Source organism: Pseudopipra pipra, chromosome 8 (genome assembly GCF_036250125.1).
Source record: "Pseudopipra pipra isolate bDixPip1 chromosome 8, bDixPip1.hap1, whole genome shotgun sequence".
In the NCBI taxonomy this organism is placed as follows: Eukaryota; Metazoa; Chordata; class Aves; order Passeriformes; family Pipridae; genus Pseudopipra; species Pseudopipra pipra.
Genome location: NC_087556.1, coordinates 3,424,966 through 3,447,507, shown reverse-complemented (window position 1 = coordinate 3,447,507; position 22,542 = coordinate 3,424,966). Strand labels below are relative to the sequence as shown.

Here is a 22,542-nt window from a genome sequence, read left to right as displayed (position 1 = left end):
TTAATGCAAGAGCGGCTGCATTTGCAGCACATGGTGTAACCAAGGGGAAAACATCGGGGCCCTAAATGACAAACAGATCCCAGGGATGTGTGACCTTATTTTCAGCGTGGAAAATCTCTCTCTGGAGGAAACACAGCCTATAAAATGTGGATATCCTTTCCACACCAGGATGGGTTGCTTCTGCACCCACTGCCTAATGCCTGTGAGTCAGGACAGTGCCAGCTTCACATCTCCCTCTCCAGCCCCACATCCAACCTCTCAACCAGTGCATGCAAAGGATCTCCAAAGTAGTTCTGTCTATCCAGAGACAGCGGGAAAACCGCACCAGCACAACCTGTATTTATGTCAACCACCTAACTGACCAACAAGACCAACCACCCTCCTGGCTGCCCCTTTATAGAGCATCTCCCAGGAGAAGGCAACGGGATGCTCTTCACCACCAGCTCCTCCTCCTCTCTGCTCTTCGCTGGGCTATTTGGATCATCTCTAACACCCACCTCAGTGAGCTGCAAGGAGCTGAGCTGAGCTGTTTGTGATGAAATCAATGAGGCGACGCAGAGGCAGAGTCTGTGCCCTTGCCCGTGGCGCCCGGCACCGCCACAGGACAGCCACTAAGGCTTGTCATTACCAGCACAACCGTAAACACCATCAGAGAACCATCAGGTTGGAAAGGACCTCCCAGACCACTGAGTCCAACTCTACCTTGTCACCCAGCCCAGAGCACTGCGTGCCATGTCCAGTCGTTCCTTGGACACCCCCAGGGATGGGGACTCCACCACCCAACGGTGCTCGGAGATCATTTGGCAGAGATGTTCCACTGTACTCCCACAAGATTTAAACAGATTTCAAGTATTCTGTTGTCTTTGATCACCCTTCCAGAAGCTTTACAGGAGAAGCTCACGCTCTGCCAGCCCTGGCCAGCAGAGACAACCCTGACTCTATGCAGGGTTTGTGCTCCACTGGAACACCATCATACTCAGAGGTCCACATGGAAGGCCAAGGCATGGATCAAGAATGGATGAGGAGCCTCAAATTTGTGGCAGTGGGATGGTACTCCCCTCATAAGCGGGGTCAGAGCCCCCCCACGAGCTACTGGTGTCCTCACAGGCAGTGACCTCCCTCCGGCCCCACAGAGGATCCCGGTGCCTAAGCCCCAGTCAGGACAGGAACAAAAGTCACTGCTAAGAGACACATTTACGACCTTCCAAGAGGGACCCTGCTGACAGCTTAACGAGCTTTTTGTTTTTCAAGTAGTGGTTTTATATTTACGACCTGAAAGGGAAAGATGCAAGTAAGGCAGATGATCATGGGGCTATCTGCTCCTTCTGCTCCTGACCCGCTGCTGTCCAGCCCACATCCAAGCCATTCCGGAAAGCCATAAAAAACGATTGCATTTCAGCTTTCCCCCCCTCCTCCTTCTTTTTCTCTCCCGTCCACTAAAAACAAAAAGCACGTTTTTTGGTGGTGGTCATTTCTTGTTAACGCTCACCCCAAGGAAGAGCATCAAATATTAATGCAGGAAGCTTCAGAGAGATCACACCAGAAACCAGAGGCCCCATATGTTGTGGAGCATCCCAGTGGATGCAAGAGCCCACCAATGCATCCCCAAGGCCTGGCTCTTTAATGCCTGGGAAGGAAGGAGGAGGCCAGAAGCTGGTCTTTTATGAGCCGGAGAGATCACATTCCTGGGACATCAGCCCAGAGTTACACTTAGAAGAGGAAAAAAAGTTAAGGGGAAAAAAAAAATCAAACCCCACCACTGCTCCACAGGATGCTGCACTGTTATTTATAAGCTTCAGAGTGAAAAGAGAGGGTAAAACTCACTGGTTGTGTGGGGTTTTTTTTTATCCCCAGATCTCAGCATTAGCACAGCAGAGAAATGCCTCTGGGCTGCAAGAGCATTCCAGCCACCAGCAGGAAGATAAGCCTCTTCCTTTGCCTCCAGGTTCCTTGGCAGAGAGGAGACACATGGGGTTTAATTGCATACAGAGATGCCACAGTGCTGACACAAGCATGATAAGAGCTTTTGTCCCATGAAAAAGACCCTGCCCTGTGCTCCTAAAACTCAGAAGGGACCTTTGCTGAGGACTTGGTGGGGGACTTGCAATGCAAGGAGCTGGTGGGGGACACGGAAGGCCCGGATGTGCAATAAAACATCTGGAAGGGGAACTGTGCACCGTGGCAGTGTCCCATGGAGAACTGTGCCTGCTCCACCACAGCACATGATGTTGGACATACACATCCCATCTTCCAGGGGAGGAAAGCACCACTGTGTGCTTGGTGGTGGCATCTTTGTGCCCAAATGGCACTCAGATGGCTTTTCCAACTTGCTGTGCTGTGTCCAGCTCTGGGGCCTCCAGCATAAGAAAGGACATGGACCTGCTGGAGTGAGTCCAGAGGAAGCCACGGAGATGCTCCAAGGGCCAGAGAACCTCCCCTATGGAGCCAGGCTGGGAGAGCTGGAATTGTTGAGCCTGGAGAAGAGAAGCCTCCAGGGAGACTTCAGAGCGCCTTCCAGTAGCTAAAGAGGCTCCAGGAGAGCTGGAGAGGGACTTGGAACAAGGGCCTGGAGGAACAGGACAAGGGGGAATGGCTTCCCACTGCCAGAGGGAAACATTAGATGGAATATTGGGAAGAAATTCTTCCCTATGAGGGTGGTGAGGCCCCTGGCACAGGTTGGCCACAAGCTGTGGCTGCCCCACCCCTGGAAGTGTCTGAGGCCAGGTTGGAGAAGACTTGGAGCAACCTAGTCTCTGACCAGGTGTCCCTGACCATGGTCTTCAAGCTTTCAGGTCCCTTCCAACCCAAACCATCCTGTGATTCTATGAACCAGATTTCTGAGCTTGGGACATCTTCTTCCTCATCCCCCTCCATGCCCACACAAGCCCAGCCGGGCAGCAGTGAAGCTACAGAAGCCCTGGGTGCACAGGTAAAAAAGGAAAAAAAAAAAAAAGGGGGGGGAGAAAAAAAATTTAAAGAAAGGAAATTAAAGAAAAAAAATAGGCTTTTAAGTGAGACTGAGGATTCCCCAAGCGCAGTTCAGAGAGCTGCGGGGGAGGGGTGGGGAGTAGCGGGCAGCCCCCTCCCCGCTCCCCTTCCCCACTTATCGCTGCCCGGGGCTCTGCCCGGCGCCTGCCGATAATCAGGGAGCGCATTGAAACCCCGGCGCCAGACTGGATCCTTATCTCCTCCAGAGGAGGAATGCGGGATGGGGGCAGCCCCTGCAGCAGCTCGAGGAGGAGGAGGAGGAGGGGAAGGAAGAACCCCCTTCCCCTGGCCCCAGCAGACAGAGAGCAGGAGCCTGGGGAGGGGCGGGGGATGGAGGGACCCCCGAGCGGTGCGCAGGGCTCGGTGCCCAGCCCCGGCTCCCGGGGCGGCCGGAGGGGTCGGAAGCGCCCCCGCCTTGCGCAAGGGCCGGGTAATTATCCCCGGGGATAATTACTCTGCTTCATTTCCCCGTAAAGTCAAGCCCTGGGTGCGGTAGCACGGCTGGGAATGCCCGAGGCTGGAGCCGGGGGGACACGAGGCGACAGCCCGGAGAGCCACCGTCCCGCCCAAAAAGACGCGGGGTGAGAGGTGTGAGCCCTTCCCAAAACAGCCATTCCCAAAACAGCCCAAGACCTTCACGGCTCGGTTTGTGGACCCTCGCAGTCTCTCCGGTGGGAGGCAGAGGAGGGCGGGACCCCCAGAGCCTTTCTCCCTGGCGAGGAGGGTGGTGGGCTCTGCTCAGACTCTGGTTCAGGAGCTGCACGGGGCTGATCTCCATCACCAACAGGACCGACAGGAACTTCCAGCCTCCCAGCACCAGCGGGAAGGAGAGGAGGCGCTGCTGGCTCTCGTCCCGCCTGCTGCCAGGTGGGATAGGAGCCACGGCTCCAGCCTGGCGCTCCCTCAGCTCCCTCCCGGCACGAGGGCTGGATGCTCTTAACACCCAAAAAGAGCTGCGAGTGGTTATTTTCACAGCTAGGAACCCAGAACTTTCTCCTCAGTGGCTGGAAAGCATCACACCAGCACCCACAGTGAATTCGGACTCGCATCGTGCCACAGGCACGCGGCGTCCACGGACAGCGAGTCCCAGCCAGTGTCTGCAACCCCCAGCTCCATCCCTGCCAGGGATTTCATGGGCATCCACCCAAAAAGGACTCTTGTTGGTCCCAGGGAATTCACATCCAATTAAAGGGATATTTAAAAAAAATCATAATAAGGGGCTAATGAAGTTTAGAAGCTGCCGACAGCAGCCATATGCCTCAAATATGCTGGGTACAGCCGGTGCCTAGGTAATGCAACTGCAGGTATCAGCTCGCCTAATTAGCTACCAGAAGAAAGTCTAATTTAAAACAAAGCTCTTATTTTATTTATTTGCTGACAGTAGCAGAGCAATTCCCTCCAGCATGATGTGAAAGCAAACACACTGCCCTCAAAATAAACCACCACGGGCTTTTTAATTTTATCCTCCAACAAGTGTTCCCTGGTTAGTCTTTGGCAAGGGGAAAAAAAAAAAAACAAAACAAGAAAACAAACCAACAACAAAAACCCAACCTGCAGCTTCCATTAGCATTACAGAGGGCTTGCAAAGACAGCTTCCCACTTGTCACCTCCCTGCCACAGAAAACAGCAACACCATCAAGAGCTGCTGTGCCAAGGAAACTGCCTGGAATTAAATATCCCTAAGAAAATGTGTCCCCCCTCTACTGTCATAATTTGGGGTGATGAAGGGGTCTGGCAAATCCAGGCCCCATTGTTGCCATCACCCTGCAGATGCCCAAGCTGGGGTCTGGCTCCAGACCACTGGTGTGAGGTGTAGGTCGCCCACCCAAAATAAGACTCCTGACCCTTCCCTTTCTTTGCCTCTGGATGCATCCAGAAGTCAATGTGGGGAGGGGAAAGAGAAATCCTAGAAGCACGGAGAAAGTGCAGGGCCACTGTGATTTTATTTAGTATCTTTATTTATTGAAGTGCTTTAAATAGATAGGGATTGACTCTGCCAGGTCTGGCTATTACAGCTTGAAAGGGGAGCTGCAGGCAGCTCTCTGATTAATGCACACGAGGCTACTTCCATGGATGCTCAGCATCCCACTCCATGTGGTACCTCCTCCCATCTTCCAAACTCCAGCAGGGACCCCTGAATCACCCTCCTCTTGCAAAACAAAATGACTTGGTGCCTCTGCTGCTCCCCTTTACACCATCCACAGAAAATGCCTCTCCACCATCACCACCCTCAAATCACCTCCACATCCAACATCAAGCCACTGGCTCCACCACCCACCCAAGCCAAACCTTTCACCCTTCTCCTGTCACCTTCCTCACATAGTCCAAGCTCATCCAAATAATCAGGGATTTATTCTTTCCTAACAACACGTCCTGCCAACCATTCGTGGGTTTCTGAAAGCGGGGAGAGGCATCACAACACTGGCTGGGCCCTGCATTTTTCTTTCCACTGATTAAAGTAATAATGTTCAGTTAAGGAGTAAGTAAAAAAATCACACTATTCTTAGGCAGCTAGGAAAGAGGAGGAAAATCTATTGCAGCGACCCTGAACAGGCACTTCCCCAGGGCTTGAGGCAGAAAACTTATCAGACACTGCTCTGATAACATATTCAGGCTGAACCATAAGTCTTCAGCATCTAAAAGGTGGATAAAAGGTGTTCCTCACTGCAAACTAAGTGAGCGGGGGGGAAATGAGGTTACAAAACCACTGAGGCCAAAGGCTGAGGGGTGGCAGCAGCTCTGGGGCTCGGCCACATCCCCAGCACACGCTCCTGAGGGCTAAGCAGGAAGATGCTGATGGTGGGCACCCACCTCCTGCCACCAAAGTGTCCAGGGAAAATGTGTCTTCTGCTTGTTTAAAACTGCAGAGAAGTTGGAAAATCAGCATCCACACCACCCTCAGGCTGGTGAAAGATTTCCCCCGGGCCAGCATCCTCAATCATCCTCAACAATGTATTTGCTCATTCTGGCCCCATTTGCTTCCCCTGCTATGTGTTCCAGTCCCAATGCACATCTTGCAACACCTTTCCTCCCCCTTTCCCCCCCCAACACAGCTCCTTTTCTTCCCTGTAACTCCAAACCAACCCTTTGTCCAGGGCACAAAGAACTGTGAGGTTTCTGCTGCAGGTTTCTCTCTGCACTGGTTTCCCATCTGGCTTCTTTGGGAATGCCAAAGCACAAAGTAAGCCAGCTGTGACTTGCAGCTACTTTTTAAGAAGTAACTCCACTGGAATTTTCTCCACACCTGGTGCAGTGATGGAGTTGGAAACACTGTCTCAGAGGGGTCCCCCTTCTCCTTAGCAATCACCTGCTCTCCAATCACCTCCTGAATCCCATAACGATCACCCAAGCTGGGGAAGCCAAGAAACACAAAACAAGTTGGAAACAAACTGTCCTGTTTCCAAGCCACCTTGGAAAGGTCAAGTTAACTATTCTTGAAAGAAAAAAAAAACCAAAAATCCACATTTTCCATGCCTTAGCACCCCCCATGCATGGATGGGAAGCTCATGGCATGAGCAAGTAGCAACCACACAGCTGCTTTTGCAAGTTCCTCTTCCAGTGCCTCAGGCTCAGACTTCCAAGCAAACCCCAGGCTCCAGCCTAACTGCTCCCCATTCCTAGGGATAGTGACCCCTCAAACAACAGCCCATCAGCTCCACAGCACTGCCATCCCTACAGATTTTGGATGTCACCACCTCCCCCAAACCTGCAGCTCTGTGCTGCAGACAGGGGTGCCCGATCCTGGCATCACCCAGTCAAAGCCATTGCTTCCTCCCTCCCTCTTTCCCTCCTCCCTCCCTCTTTCCCTCCTCCCTCCCTCTTTCCCTCCTCCCTCCCTCAGAGGCTGGTTTTCCAGGCAAAACAAGGATGGGAATTACTCAGGCAGCATGTGACATGACCACCAGAAGGAGGGCATTGCATTACTGGAGCTAAAACGGGATCCTGGTTTCTATTGTCTATTCTTTTGTAGTGATGGGAAGAAAGAGCTGCTGCTCTGTAATCAGCCCTCTTCTGGCTGCTTCCCTGCTTTTAGGGCCAACCAGGATAATGCAATGTTGCTTTCATGTGGCAAGAGAAGCTTATAAACAACACTATTACACTGATACAGCGCCGAAATTAAAACCCTGCTCCGAGCCTCAGTTCACTCCCCCACAGGCAGCCTGCATTGCCTCGGACTTCATATCTTCTCCCAAAGTCTGCAGTACAGTGAACAGACTAAATTTCATCCTGAATTAGCACTCGTGAAATTTAATTACTCCAAAAATGATATCTATTACCTATTTCTGAAAAGAAGAGTAATTCCTTCCAGCTTTTGCTCATGTTCTCTCAGCAAACGCTCGCTTCTTGTTTCCCTCACAGCAGAGCAGCTCCAGATCACGATTCACCCCAAAACATGACAGTCTTTTCTTCACTGATGCATCTTCACAGCTTTATTTTATTTTTTGTCCCAAAATTATTGAGATTTACCCCGCCACTGCCTCATAAAAATTCAGATTCTGAGCTCACCCATACAGATCGAGCCTAAAACCTCCAGAGCGGATTCACTCAGCCAGAAATGATCTCAGCTGTGAAACATCACAAGGGGCAGTCACTTTCTCAGCAGCCTCAAAATAGAGGTTGTTTTTTCCTTTTTTTTTTTTTTTTTTTTTTAAATTAAAAGGGATGCCATCTCTCTGCATTATCTGGAATAAACATCCTGGTTCTGGAATAAAAACACACTTTTCCTTTCCTAGCTCCAGTTTCTTGTTTTCACCAGCTTCTTGAGAACCTTGTTATGGTTTTCCAAGACTTCTCCTGCACTGCATTAAGAGCCTATGTCTGCAAATAATGTGGTTTAAATCCCAGGGAACTCTGCAATAGGACAGGGACTCATTTCCCCACCCAACTGACCCGAGCCCTTCCCCAGACTCAGCTTCTCTTGGATGAAAGCATCTCCTGGGCAGCTTGGTTGGGATGAGCCAGTGAAGCAAGGGCCAGGTTTATTATGGCACTTCCCTAGGGACAAATACCAGCCAGATCAAACCCTGGGGAGACCTTCAGGACCTGCAGTGGCAGCTGGAATCATATCAATGGAAGATCCTTTTTTTCTCCCCCATCTTTCCCCTTGATGCTCCCTTTTCAGAGAGGTCAGGGACTCCTGCTCCCCAAAAACACAAAAAGCCAAAGCTGCACCATTCTCTTGACCCAGAGATAACCCAAACTCCTCCAAACTTTAGGCCCCGTGATTGACATAAATGCCCTTTTAACTCCCTTTTTTCTACACACATGGTGGCAAAATGAGTCCCAAGTAACTACACCATATCCACCATGCCAAGGGATTCCATCCAAAGCCCGTGTCTAGCCTGCAAGGAAGCCCACCCTTCCTTCCACAACCCCCCCGCTGACCAGGGCATGTGATGCTCTTCTCCCGCTTCCCCTGCCATCTCAAACATCATTAGCAAAGGATCATTTCCTTCAAATAAAGGTCACCCGCCAACAAATGCCTTTTGCCATGCCCTGACAGCAGCCTTCAGCTCTTCCCTCACCTTGCCTAAGGTTTTTCCAACTTTTTCCTCAGTCCTTCATGTGTTTCCAGGTACCCCATATCCCAGCTTGTACGCTGTGGTCCCTCGAGCAGCCGAGCAAAACCTGTTTTCCTATAGATCTGCTCCAAATGCTCCCACCCACGTGGCGTTTGTGTTCCCCAATAGTAGGTGGAAAGTGTTATGCTGTTGATGTTTTGGGTTGGTTTTTTTTTTTTTTTTAGTGGGATATTAATAGATCCCTCTCACTGGCCGACTAGCTCGCCTAGATAAAAACTTCATTGCTAATTTCCTAATCAGGCGGGCGCTTAATTATGAGACATCTCTTTCTGAGTCAGAGGGGGAGGGATGCAGACACACAAACAGCACGACAGGAAAGGGAAAAAAAAAAGTCTGGATTTTTATAGGAAATCAAGCTAAAAAAAGAAATCCCCTCCCCCCCCCCAAACAAACAAACAACAACTGAAAAAAACCACAGAAGCCATCCAGCCAAAAGATAAATCCGTGGGGATTTTTTGTATCTTTGGCACAGGAGCTCCTCTTGGTGTGGGGGACAAGGTGATGCTGTGCCCTGCGGTCCCTTTGGACGAGGGGCTGGAGCCCACGGCCGCTCCCAGGGGTCACGGCAGTGCCTCCCCCCTCCCGTGTCCCACATAGAGCTCGGTCCCCATGGGCTGAGAGCAGATGGTTACCAAGCTGACAGGTTGCAAACAGCTCTGTGGAGCCGGTTGGGGAAGCACATACTGTCTCCGTGCCTTTAGTTTTGGAAACAAAAGATGTCTCCCAGCTAAAAAAGTTTGCTGGGAGACCTCGGCGCTCCTTCCTGCCTTCGGATTTCTTTTTAAAAGCACTTTCATCCAGCTCACATCGCTCAGGTCCAATGTCTGCACAACTCTCCAGGCTGCCTGCACAGAACATTTTCCACTCTGAGAAGGGAAAACAGACCTTTTCCTCTGACTTGCCTCTCTATAGCTGGAAGGAGACTGCAAGGACAGCCACGCTGCAGGGCACATCACCCTTGCTTTTCCAGCAGGCTGCAGGCACTCCCTTCCCAGCAAAAATTTCTTCCTGTCAGGCTTGCAAACACCACGAACTCAGGACAACCCAGAGGAGCTTCTTCCCAGCATCCTTGTTGTTTATTTATAGGAACCCCAAGGCTTGAAAACAGCCCTGGACCCCAGCGCTAAATACACTGGACAGGGACCCAAATCATCTCTTAGTGTGGGTTTACTTTGCTAAATCATCCTTTGCTAGGCCACTTTGGACAACCCCTCCACACCTACCGGGATGTAAAGAGCAGCCAAACTGCAGGATTCTGGCTTCCTTGGCTTCCCTGCTGGTTTTAGCTCTGCAACTCGACCCTTGCAGAAACATATGGTTTGTATTCTCCCCCCTAAACCTTCCACAGACTCACACACGCTCTCCTTCCCTCGCCTCCCCGTGGCACACAAACCAAGGCCCTTTTCTCTTTAAGCGAGGAATGGTGCCGACAGCGCTTCCCATCCCTCTCCGAGGGAAGGAGACGGGCACAGGTGGAGCGGGAGAGGCTGCAGTAAAACCCCTCGGCCGAGACCGCTAAGTGGGCTTTGCTGTTCCATGCAGGGGTCATTAACATCCCGGCTGGATCCGCTGCGTCCCCTTATAGCCAGTCCATAAATACTGATGGAAACAGAGCTAGCATGTCACTGGGATGCAGAGATGGAAAGGGAGGGGGGCAGCAAGTGCATGCACAAGGAGCCACTCTACAAGGGAAGCTCTTCCTTCCCCAGCCAGCCAGGGACCTCATCCAACCTCATCCCTCTGCAAAAGACAGGAACAACAGCATGCCTTTGGGATGCAGGGATGGCAAGCGGGTGCAGCAGTGCCAGTGGTCAGAGGAATGTTCAGGGTTAAGCAGCAACTTCTCCTCCTCTTTTCCCCTCCCTGTGTGCAAAAATCATCTTTTATCTTCCTGTTAGGCAGTTTTCATCTCATTTTCTGCTTCATCCAGCAGCCAGGCTTTTCCCCCCTCAAAATGACTACGGCAGCCTAAGCTCGTTTTTGTTCAGCCCAGACCAATCCAGCGGGAAGCAGTAAGAGGGATTTTTATGGAGCATTAGTTTGCCTTCGTGAAAAGCGAGGCCTCACCTTCCCCCAGCCCGCGCCGCTGGGTGAGGTTAAAAATTCACAGGGGCGCTCAGACCTGCTTCTTTCTCCCAGTGCTCCCAAAGCACTGCAGTGGAGAGGAGGCCTTGCGGAGCCTGGGAGGGTGTGGAATGGATGGATGGATGGACGGACAGATGGATGGACGGATGCCCCTGGCCAAAACAGCGCCGGCTGTGATGGAAACCAGAAGCCTTGTGGTCTGTGAGCCCGACTGCCTTCCCAAGGCATACCGAGCATTGCTGGAGTGCCTGTGTGCCCCACATCACCCTCCCGGCCACCAACCCCGGGGCAAAAAAAAACCCCACCCAAATCCTCTGAATTTGTATATTTTCAGCAGCACAGGACCAGCAAGCCTGACAGCTTCTTGGAGCTGAGCACAGCATGAATTCCCCTCAGCAGGTATTAAAAACCACACTTTAAAAAAAAAAAAAAAATCTCTATTTTTGACCTGTTCTGTGTTTAGGATCAGCGTTACTCAAGGTTTTAGCTGGACAGATGAGGCCCTGCAGTAACCTGTGGCTTCCCCTAATGCTTATCCCTCAGGATCCTTCATCATAGGCTGCGACCCCATCTGCAAAGCCGGCGTGTGGGTTTTTCCATCCCCGGCAGGACCAGCCCCAACACGCCCCAGACTCCCAGGGTTTTGCTATAAACTACAAAGGAACCTGCCCAATTCGCCCCAGTTTGCATAACCAGTTTATCCCAAGCATTTGTTTTAAAAACTCAGCTCTGGTTAGTCATTGTTCAGCCCAAACAGAACCCAACCCTCTTCCCAGCTTTTGGATCTAGCTTTTCCAGCTTTGGGCACAGCCAAAGTTTTTATCTTGGTGTATAAATTTTAGAGTCTGAAGTATGTGCCTCAATGCCCTGTTTTTTATATATACACATGTATATTTTATATATATATTATATATACATATATATATGTCAGGGTAGCTGAAGGACCCACAACCCAGGATAGGGATTAACCAGTAGGCTCTAAGTCCTGAAATCTAAAACTAGTCATTCACCAGTAGCAAATGATTTAGCACAGACACACATGGAAAAAAAAAACAAAAAGAGGGACTGAAAAGGGGAAGAAAGTCAGTTTTATAGCCCTTGGCAGCCCACACCCCACTTCCTCACACTCAGGATCCCGGTCACCCGAGCAGCTCTGTGCTGCTCAGCTCCACAGCCAAATCCCCTCTCCCGAAACAAATCCCTTTAGTGCCGACGCTGGAGCACAGAAAGAGGCATTTGCAAGGCTCTGACTGCAGAAAAGCAGCCAAAATTATGTGCAAGGGGAATCAGACATCCTGCAGGAAAACCTGCTTCCACAACTGAGTCAGCATCTCTTCCTGAAGACCAGGGGAGGACGAGCGGAACCGCAGACCTGGTGGACACGCGCAGATGGACGTGGAAGGAGAGCCCAAAATGCCACCTCCTCTTCTTTCCAGTCCAAAGTGGCCCTGACAATGGTGACAGAGTTGGGCGTGCACCCAGCAGTGATACCATGTCACCAAATCCTTGTCCCCTAAACACAGACCGATGCAACTCAGAGGAGACCCTACAGAGCTGTGTAGCGACGTCCCAGCGAGGAGCTGGGAGCACTGGGAACAGCTTAATTCCAGCCTAATTCAGACTTCCAGCAATACTTGGCCCGCTGTACGGAAATGTTCCCCAGTCAGGTCCCAGACAGCAGAAGAGACAGACATTTAAGCTTCTCCAAGATAAGCTGGAAGAGAAAACCCTTCAATGAACCCCGTCTCCGGCACAACGACCCAGACCGCCGATTACTTTTAATTGCTGCGTAATTTGACTCGAGGAGCCATGCTTTCATTTTAAGCCTGTCTCTACATTTCACATCTGTCAAAGTGGGAAAGAAAAACCTTCAAAAATAATATTCCAGTGCAGGAACACCATAGCAACATCCAGCAACTGCAAAAAGAGCTGCGGCAGTGGGGAGGCAAAGGTTGCACCCCCAGCCTGTTTGGGATAAACAGGGGTGGAGGGAGGCTGCTGGATCCCACACCTGGGCAGTGATGGCCTCAGGCCAGCCCACAGCAGACAGCCTGGCCACACTGCAGATCCACCCTCATGACCAGCACTAATTACTACCTTCACTTGCAAGGCCCTGCAAAGCCTTCAGAGATGCCCCTTCAGGTGAGGGTGGGGATGCTTGCTCGGCTCCACAGATGAAAAGGAAGCAGCAGACCACATTATTTTATTTTTTTTTTCAGTTGTTTTAAATAGCAACCACTTTCTGGCTGCTGGAAAACACCCTCCTTCTGTTCTTCAAGCCAACCTAAACAGATGGAGCCAATAACGCAGCTAGGTGATGGCATAGGACGGTGAGGTCTCCACAGGGGGAGATCAGCCCCTGCTCACAGACCATGAGAGGGGAGGCCACACCCCACAGTGATGGCAGGGAGGCATCAACCCAGAGGAATGAACTTTATTCCATAAAACCCTGTTACACAATCACAGAATCATTAAGGTTGGAAAAGACCTCCAGGGTCATCGAGTCCAACCTCTGACAAAACACCATCTTGCCAACCATGGGATTGTCCTCCATTCCAGTTGCTCTCAGTCCTCCAAATAGCAGTCACCATCACCTGAAGGAAGTATTCCAATTTCCCAGATATCATGTGAGTCCACTGGAAAACTGGACGGTCAGTGAAGCAAGGTCTTCCACTGAGGACCACCCTGGTGCCTTCAACCACTGCTGGGTGGATGTGCCCATGTGTGTCCCAAATCTCACAGCTTAGAAAGCACTGAGGACACTTGCTGACGGCAATATTGCATCCCAGGCGTGTCCCTTCTCCCATTTAAATCTGTCCCGAGGAGTTTCTGGGCTCTCCAACCTCCTGCCTAAGGAAAACTCCCACGCTATACAATGCAGCACAACCCTTTAATAGCCTCCCGCCTCCGCAAGCCACCCGTCCGGGAAGCCTGGGTATGGTCTGACACGTCTCATCCCTCCCTGTCACTGCCCCAGGAGGTGTAGGTGCATCCAGGAGCCCACCCAAAGGTGCTGCTCCTTGTTTAAATCCTGGAAGAGGACCTGCAGAGGCATTTCAATGCTGTTGAAGAGGAGGGAGCGTCGCGAGAAGGGAGCAATCAGGGGTCACTTCCACGCCAGTGGCAGCTCCCAGGGATGAGTTGGTCCACAAAGGGAAGGCTCACAAAGCAACAGCAGTACAAAGTCTGGGTGAAGAAAACCTTGCTCTCATCTCAGCTGTGCCCTCATCTCCCACCCTTTAACAGCCACCACGTCCGTCCCCACACGACTCCAACAGGGAGGGATGCCCAGTGGGGAGGAGCATCCTTGTGCCTTATAGGAGCATTCCCCGTGCTCCATCCTGCACTCAAACCTTCTCACACACGTTTTACCTGCACCTGGACAGCCATTTGGTCCAATAGATCAAGGTGTGCTGAAACTCATCCCTAGGACAAGCCAAAGCACCCAAAAAACCCCTGTGCCTGCAGCGACATCAATATCAAGAGCATTTCTCCACCTCTATGGAAGCTTTGCAGGGTTTTTTCACTCCCCACACCTCTTTCCAGCATCCCATGCTATCCACCTGCATGGATTCTCCAGCTGGGGATACTCCTGCAGGGCCCCAAAGCCCACCCATCTGCACTGGGATGTCCTCACCTCTCCTCCCGCGGTGGCCCCGCTCCAGAGGAAGGCAGATGGATCTAATACGCATTAAACGTCTCAAAATGGGATTTTCCACGCTCTTTCAAAGGGAAACAATCCCTCAGCTTTGGCGCTCGGCGTAAGCTTGTGAAGGAGGGGAGCTGGGGGGCAGCAAAGGTTATTCATGGGGTCTTTATGGAAACCACCCTGGCGGGACCCCCCGGAAGCATGAGAGATGCTGGGATCTGACTTTTGTGTCTGGCTCCATGAGAGGGTTGTACCGATTAGGGTGGCAGCCTGTGCTCACAGCCCTGGGTATTCCAGCTGGGAAGGGATGGCTTGTGGTGCTTTTCCTCCTTCTCCTTTATTCCCATAAGATATGGGAATAAACTGGGGAGAGAAGCGAGGGCAGCCATGCTCTAGGTATGTATGTACAGATATTATGGACTGCTGCAGACAGATTGTGGTGCAAAGGGAGACTCCCACAAATCTGTACAGGTCTTGTTCCTCACCTGAAGGGACTCACTCCCCCAAGGAAAGGGACAGTACAGGCCCAAAATGCCAGGAGAGAAAAGCTCTGCTCAGTTTTCTCCTTGTACAACCAGGTATATTATTACTCTTAAGTAATAATATCAGTGTCTCAACTCGTGTCCTTCATCTCCCAGGGTATGAGAAAAGACAACAAACAACACAACACACCAGCACTGCCTTAAACTGACACAACAAGCAAAGCCAAAGGGGAAAAATAGCTCAAAACCATTTGATTTTTAAATCTGGGGGGGCTATGTCAACCCCATCCATCCAGACCAAGCCCTGTGTGGCAGGTAATGGGATGCAGCTCCTGATACATATTTCACCTGGATAAATTCAGCTCCAGGAGGAAACTTTATGTCATGGCCACAGTCCAATTTTGGGACTCCTGTGCCACTGCCATCCCCATGCTTATACCCCACGTGGCTCCACAGCCATGCCCAGGGCTTGGGACCTGGTAATTCCTCCTCCCCCAGCAAAGAGCCATGTCAGCAAGGAATTAGCTGGAAAGGGAATATTTCCCAGCACCTAAATGAGCGAGAGCTTGGCCATCAATCCCCAGTGAAGAGGGGCTGAAGCAGGAGGAGAGAAGACACAGAGGCCTCCATGTGTGCTCCAGGTAGGCAGGAAGGGAAGGAGCCTGGCAAAGCCCAGGGAAAGATGGGAAGGAGAGTTCACACCAAAGAAAAACACGCTTTTCCCCCCTCAAGCTGTAAGACAGCCTGCCTGCTGCTGAGCATCGCAGTGACATGGGGATTGCTTTGCTTCCATGCTTTTTCCCCACCTGAATTTCCCCGTGGTGGGCTCTACAGAGAAACACTGGGCTACCTGCAGGGACACAGGGAGCCAAACTTGTCATCACAGTCCCTCTACCAGACTCACCCCAAGATGCACCCCTGGCCATCAAGAGTTCTGTTCAAGGCTTACAGCTTCAACACCCCCCCCAGTTACACCAGGCAGCAGTGCCTGCACCCCCAGTTTGGGGCCCCATCGCCTCAGGCGTTTCACTCCAAACCTAACCCAGCTATGACACGTCTGTGTGGGTCTCAGGAAGCCCACTGAAACTGGGAACAGCCCCCCCAAAAGTGGGAGAAGCCACCCAAGGCAGCAGAGAGCAGAGGAGACTCGAGCGGGGCCACGCTGGGCTGCAGCAGGGAGGGACTCGCAGGAGATTAAAGGCAGAGTGCAGGACACGCTGGAGCAAGCCCCGTGCTAAATAATTCCTGCTTCCCTTCCCTTCCCTTTCCTCGTTTTCCAGCGTGGCTTCGCCCAGCCTTTCCCAGCTTGGCTGGCATTAGATCTCAGGGCTCCGACTGCCTTTCCCTCACCTCCATGCAGCCGATGAGATCCAGAGGTGCTGAGCCTCCCCAGCAGAAATAAAAAAAAATGGGGTTTTGAGCCCCTACATGGAAAAAAGAAAACCAGGGAAAAAAAAAAATAGCAGAGGGATAAAAAAAAAAAAATCCCCTAAAAATCCAAGCTCAGCAAACATGTGGCTGCTACCAGCCCAGCCCAGCGGTTTGAGACGGGAACGGGCTCCGGAGGAGGAGGGGACGGCAGCTCTTCCCCTCCGAGGAGCAGGTCTGGGGCTGCCAGCCCAGCGCATTCCTGCGCCGTGAGTCAGGCCTCCGAAAAACCAGGAGGCTTCAAAAATAATACTCTGTGCAGCCTTTGGGATGCTTGCTTGCCTTCTGAATCCCCAGCCTCCCCCGTTTTAGCACTTTGCTCCCCAATGGGACCAAAACTGATTTATCCCAAAATCCAGCTGGGACCCTCAAGAACAACATCACTCTCTGTGCAGGGAGCCCCAGAGTGAAGCTAAAAGGAAACCCACACTCCAGAGCTGCCTCGACAGTAAAAATCCAAGCATCAGCCAAGCCTGCAGGGCTGCAGGGACAGGGAGGATTTAGGGAGTGTTAGGGAGGGTGCTCCATCCAGCGAGGGGCCTCCAGGCTCCCACCAAGAGAGGTCCCTGGGAGGGTGGGTGTGAAGCCAGAGCAGCTCTATGGGGCTTTCTGCCTCTCCCAAGCCAAAGCTCTGCAATTCCCAGCCCTAGTGCAGATCATACAGGATTTTTTCCAATGCTCCAGCCTAACGTGAGGAGACACATCACTCAAAAGCTACTGGTTCACCAATCCTGGGACACCATGAAGGCTCTGGTTTGCTTGGGTGTTTTTTTTTCCTTAAGGTTCTGAGCTCTGGCAGTCCCAGGGAAGGATTGGCCAAGGTCCCTTCAGCCCAGGATGCACAGCAGGAATCACAAAATGCTTTGGGTTGGAAGGAACCCTAAAGTTCATCTAGTTCCAACCCCCTTGCCACAGGCAAGGACACCTCTCACTAGACTGGGCTGCCCAGGACTCTATCCAACCTGGCCCTGAACACTTCCAGGGATGGAAGCTCCAGGAGAAACAAGTCTCCATGTCACCAGACACAGGTCCCCTCACAGACCCCAGCACCCCATGGGCCAGGGCTCTGTCAGCTTGGTGCCACCGTGCTGTGACTCACAGGCAGGGATGTCTTGCACAATACAACTGATTACAGCAAATTACAGCTTTGCATATTATGGAAAACCAAACTTGGAGCCAGTGGGCCTTAAAATGCCACGGAGGAGCAATGCCACAGAGGGGCTGATGGCAGCCAGTGAGCAGCTCAGGCATCCCCCACAGCCCTGATAATCCCCCCTTCCCATGGTGAGATGAGTGGGATGGCAGGAGGGGGCAGAGGGGATGGGCTGATGATTTATTTCCCCCCCTCTCTCCTGCTCCAGCAAATGTTTTCACTCGCATTAGCATCGCTAAAGCCGGGAGGATATAAGTGAATAGGAAACAGCAGGAACCTGTGGCTTTATGGCACCAACATCTGCTGTAATGAACTCCTCACAGACTCCATACAGCCCCTTCCACCCTCACCTCCCAGCCTTCCTGCTGCCTTCCTGGCACCCGCCTGCCAGCCTGGCTTGGCCCAGCAAAGCCCAGCTCAGGACTCTCCCGATAACCTACGAGGCTGGCAGGATGATCCTCCAGCCCCAAACACACTGGGAGGGAGAGAGCTGTGGGGCTGAGGATTTAAAAGTGCTGCCACTGCTAGAAATGGAAGGAAAACCAAGCTCCTTGAAGCATCTTGGCTCGCTTAACTGACCCAAAATACAGATCTGTTTTTTAGATATTTTTATATATATTATTCCTGTACAGCTAGGACAGGGATGGAAAGGGAACCAGCATGCACAGCATCAAAGGGACCCATGGGATATACAAAGCAGGGAGATAAAGGACACAGATGGACTCTCCAAGCTCCTTACAGGGTCAGCAGCCGTGTGCTTGTGCTTTCTAAACAGAGAAAATGCAAGCTGGATTTCTCCTCTACCCCCCCCAAACTACCACTTCCAAGAGATTCTGCCCTCTTTAAATCAGTGTTTTCCCATTTCTCTCCTTTTTTTGTTGTTGTTGTTTTGGTATTTCACCCTGCTGCTATCATACACAGAGAGCACCCACTTCTAGGAGAGAGAAGGCTCCATAACCAACCAGCTACAGGAGAAGGAGACAAAACAAAAAAACCAGAGCAGATCCTTCCACATACTACTGTCCTTAAGCCTCCACTTCCAAAGGGCAGGATTGGATGAGCAACAGGTCTTGGAGCAGCTCTGCCCTGGCCATCTGCTCCCAACAGCAGCAGCAGGCAGGCAGCCTCCTGCCACCACAGCTCACAGTGATGCTGATATCCCTTCCTCCCCAGGTGTTTTCCCACTGGTGATAGAGCAGAAGGATGGAAGGACAGTCCTTCACCAGGATGGCAGTGCCACACTGTCTGCAAACCCCTTTGTCAGCTAAGTGCCCCCCTCCAGCATCACCCTCGGGGTTTCAGCCACCCTTCTGCAGCCTCCGTGCAGCCCTCGAGGAAAGACCCTCACCTCAAAGCAAGCTCCAAATCCTCACACAGTTTTCTCCTATCCAGAGGTACATGCAGAGGAGCAGGAGGAAGCCTGGCAGGTAAAGCCCCAGGCTCAGGATGGGGGGATGTGCTGGGAACTGGGATTCCCCCAGCAGCAGTCCAGGGGATGGATGAGTGGACCAGCTGCTTCTGGGCTTCAAACCCACACCCAAAACAACACTTCTCCCCCTGCATTGCAAAACCCAACACAAACAATGTGTACGTTCTCTGTTATCAAAAGAGAAAATTGTTTTCTAGGTGATGGCTCTCCCTCCCTCCTTAAAGCCAGGCAAGGATGGGGAAGGGAGCGGATGATCACCGGGTCTCGGCTGCCTCCTCTGCATCATCACATGCCACCTCTACACAACACTCCTGGAGAAACACTAATTATAGCTCTACAGCTAAAAACTTTATTATACGCAGACATACATATGCCAGATTACCAGCGTGCCTTGAGAGAGCTCCCCAGGCTCAAACTGAGCCGGGTGGGTCAGGTTTAACTTGTTTTTTTTTTTCTTCATTCCCTCCCTCCCTCCTGCCCAGTTTTATTTCAACCCCTGCGTGAACTCGGTGCACACAAAAATAAAGAGGACAGAGCACAGGGGTCCTGCACCACCAACCCAGTGACATCTCACCCTCCCCTCGGCATCCCCACTGCTTGGTCACAGCTAAACCCTGTCCCACAGCAGCCTGGCTAATCCAGCCCTCCCAAACCCATCCCCAGCATCCCACGCCATGTCGAGCCTCCGGGCCCCTCACTGCCCATCCCTACACCACGGCACCGCTCCCAGCCAAGCAGGACACCAGTTGCCAGCCCTCAAACCTCTCCCTTCCCAAGGAGGGAGAGTTTCTCCCGGCTGGAAGATGCCGCTGCAGGAACGTCCAGGCCACTGAATAAGTCAGTAGTGCCATTCCTGTTTCCCATTCGCCCAAACACACTGGATCTTTGTGTGGCGGAGGCGGAAAAAATATTAATCTAATTAAACTCCCTCCCTAAAATTCCTCGTCACCTTAATTACGCTTCAGAAAAGAAGGCTTGGTTCATTTTCCTAGAAAATCAGCTTGTCAGGAGACGCTTTCAACTCCTAACAAGACCGATCTGTGCTTTGCAACGTGTCCTCAAACCCTCGCCAGAAGCTGCAGGGAGCGAGAGATCCCGAATTCCCACGGGGATGACTACCCTGCCCATCACGGTTATGGTCTCTTCCAACCTCTAAAAGCCATCAAACTTTATGGGGCTCCACTTCTGAGCTCTACACTCGAGCACGTCTTTTTACACCTGGAGAATAAACACCCGGCACCTTTGCTTTGCCACCGCCGGAGGATGACAAAGGACAGAGCCCCGAGATCCTGAGGATGTTCGGGAGTTGTGGAGTGGGTGTGGGGGGAAAAACACAGCTGAAAGACTGAATTTGATCACAGGAGTCCTAACGAGAGAGGGCAGCAGGAGAGAGGTGCCTCTGTTTCTTGTCTGTGGCAGGGATTACTGACGGAAGGGCTGGATTTAAGTGCATCTCAATCACGAGATTGCGTTGCGCACAGGAAACTTTGAAGAGCCATAGGAAAAGACCACTTGGCTGCCTGGCCATCAGTGGCTCGGCTTATGAAAAAGCAGATTTATATAAAAAAAAAAAAAGATTAAAAAAAAAAATCCAGGCTGAATAATCACTTCTTTGACACGCCGGGGAATCGCAGCTGGCGATACTACAAAAACAGGGCTGGGTTTGTTTTGCTTTTGCTAAGAAAAATAAATATATATATATATACACAGAGAGAGAGAAATATAAGGAAGCGGCACGGCGAGGCGGGCAGGGAGCGGCGCTGGTAGCTCACATCCCCCCAGAGCATCCCCCCCGGAGCGGAGAGCGCTGCCAGCCCGTTTCCCCATGGAGCATCTCTCCCGGACTGGAGAACGCTGCCAGCCCGTATCCCCACGGAGCATCCCCCCCGGAGCGCAGAGCGTTGCCAGCTCCCACCCACCCGGAGCACCGTCCGCCCCGGCCCGGAGCATCCCCCGAGCGCGGAGGGCGCTGCCAGCCCGCATCCCCCGCGAGCATCCCCCCCAAACGGCGCGGAGGGAGAGTCTCCCCTCCCGCCAACCCCTCAACCTTTATCTTAAAGGAAAACCAAAACAAACGCGAACTCAGCGTCACAAGGCTGAACACCACAACCGGCAGTGAACTTTTTTGGGGGGGGACGCTGCCCACCCTACAGCCTCCCGCACAGCCCCTCCAAACTTGTGCCCCCCTTACCTGCGGCGGCCAGCGCCCGGCGGAGCAGCAGCGGGAGGAGGAGGAGGGTGATGCGGAGGGCGGGCGGCGGCATGGCGGCGGGACTGGGATCGGGATGGGATGGGATGGGATCGGGACAGGAGCGGAGCGCTGCCCGCCCGCCTCGCCACTGCCGGGCTGCCCGGCACGGGGGGCGGGGCCGGGGGCGGGGCCTGGGGGCGGGGCCTGGGGCCCTCCATCCCTGCGATGAGCTGCGACCGGGCTCAGCCTCCCTCCCCCGGTACCTCCGCCCGCCCCGTCCCGGGATACGGGGATGGAGCCAGGCCGGGAGAGCGGCTGTGGGGCGGGGGTGGGGAACCCGCGTTAACCTACGGAGCGGCGGGTCCCGCTGTGCAGTGGGGCCGAGCGGGCACAAGGGGGAGCCCCGCGACGCGCTCGGCGCCGAGTCCCCCCCCTCCCCCGCCGCGTCCTCCTCCCCCTGCAAAAATACTTTGCACGAGTGAAGCGGCGCGTCCTGCTGCGATGTGAGTGCCGTGGGGTGGCGGAATGGACGCTTATCATGGAATCATGGAATGCTTTGGGTTGGAAGGGACCTGAAAGTCCATCTCGTTCCACCCCCCTGCCGTGGGCAGGGACACCTTCCACTAGACCAGCACAGAGCCCCGTCCAGCCTGGCGGCCTTGAACATTTCCAGAGATGTGGCATCCACAGCTACGCTGGGCAACCTGGGCCTCACCGTCCTCACAGGGAAGATTTTCTTCCCAATATCTAAGCCAAACCTCCTCTCTAGCTGTGTGAAGGCATTCCCCCCTTGTTCTGTCCATACTCTTGTAAAAAGTCTCTCTCCGTCTTTCTTGTAAGCTCCCTTCAGGTACTCTTATAACCCCCCTACCCTCCTCCCAAGAGTAGGCATTAAAATCCAGGCTGCAAGATGTACCCACAGGAGCATAAAGATAACATATGCACACACACACAAATAATTAAAAATAAAATTCCTACACTGAGGGAGGTATCCTGCAACTCCCCCTTTTGGTACTTAAAGGGGGCTTATAAAAAAGATGGAGAGTGACTTTTTACTGGGGCAGGTAGTGATAGGACAAGGGGGAATGTTTTTAAACTGAAAGAGGAGAGATTTAGGTTAGATGTTAGGAGGAATTTCTTGCCTGTGAGGGTGGTGAGGCTGTGGCACAGGTTGCCCAGAGAAGCTGTGGCTGTCCCATCCCTGGAAGTGTTGAAGTCCGGGTTATACAGGGCTTGGAGCAATCTGGGATAGTGGAAGGTGTCCCTGCCTATGGCAGGGGATTGGATCTAAATGATCTAATGTCTCTTCCAACCCAAACCATTTCGTGATTCCATGATATCCATACATCTCCCTTCTTGTAAAGAATTGTAAACAAACTTACAGGTTTGTAAACCTTGTTGGGTCTGCAATTTTCCACCTGGCGAGTCCCTTCTCAAGCTGGGTTTAAACCCAACCCTGGCCCCTTGCTCAGTGGAGGGGGGCAAAAGGACTCAGCAGGCTCTTTTTGGGGGAGAGAACCCCAAATTCAGCAAAGTCACACGACGCTAGAGCAGT

The 22,542-nt window shown here is 52.4% G+C and overlaps 1 protein-coding gene across 2 annotated transcripts in view; it reads right to left on the bottom strand.

Moving 5' to 3' along the window:
• The window catches only part of UNC5B (unc-5 netrin receptor B), a 53,849-nt gene extending 32,695 nt beyond the window's left edge, over positions 1–21,154 (bottom strand). For both annotated transcript variants that reach the window (XM_064662203.1, XM_064662204.1), the window contains exon 1: positions 20,988–21,154. In XM_064662203.1, coding sequence (XP_064518273.1) covers positions 20,988–21,060 — 73 coding nt within the window. In that variant the 5' untranslated portion in view covers positions 21,061–21,154. The remainder of the gene's footprint in view (positions 1–20,987) is intronic.
• Positions 21,155–22,542: the final 1,388 nt, after the last annotated feature.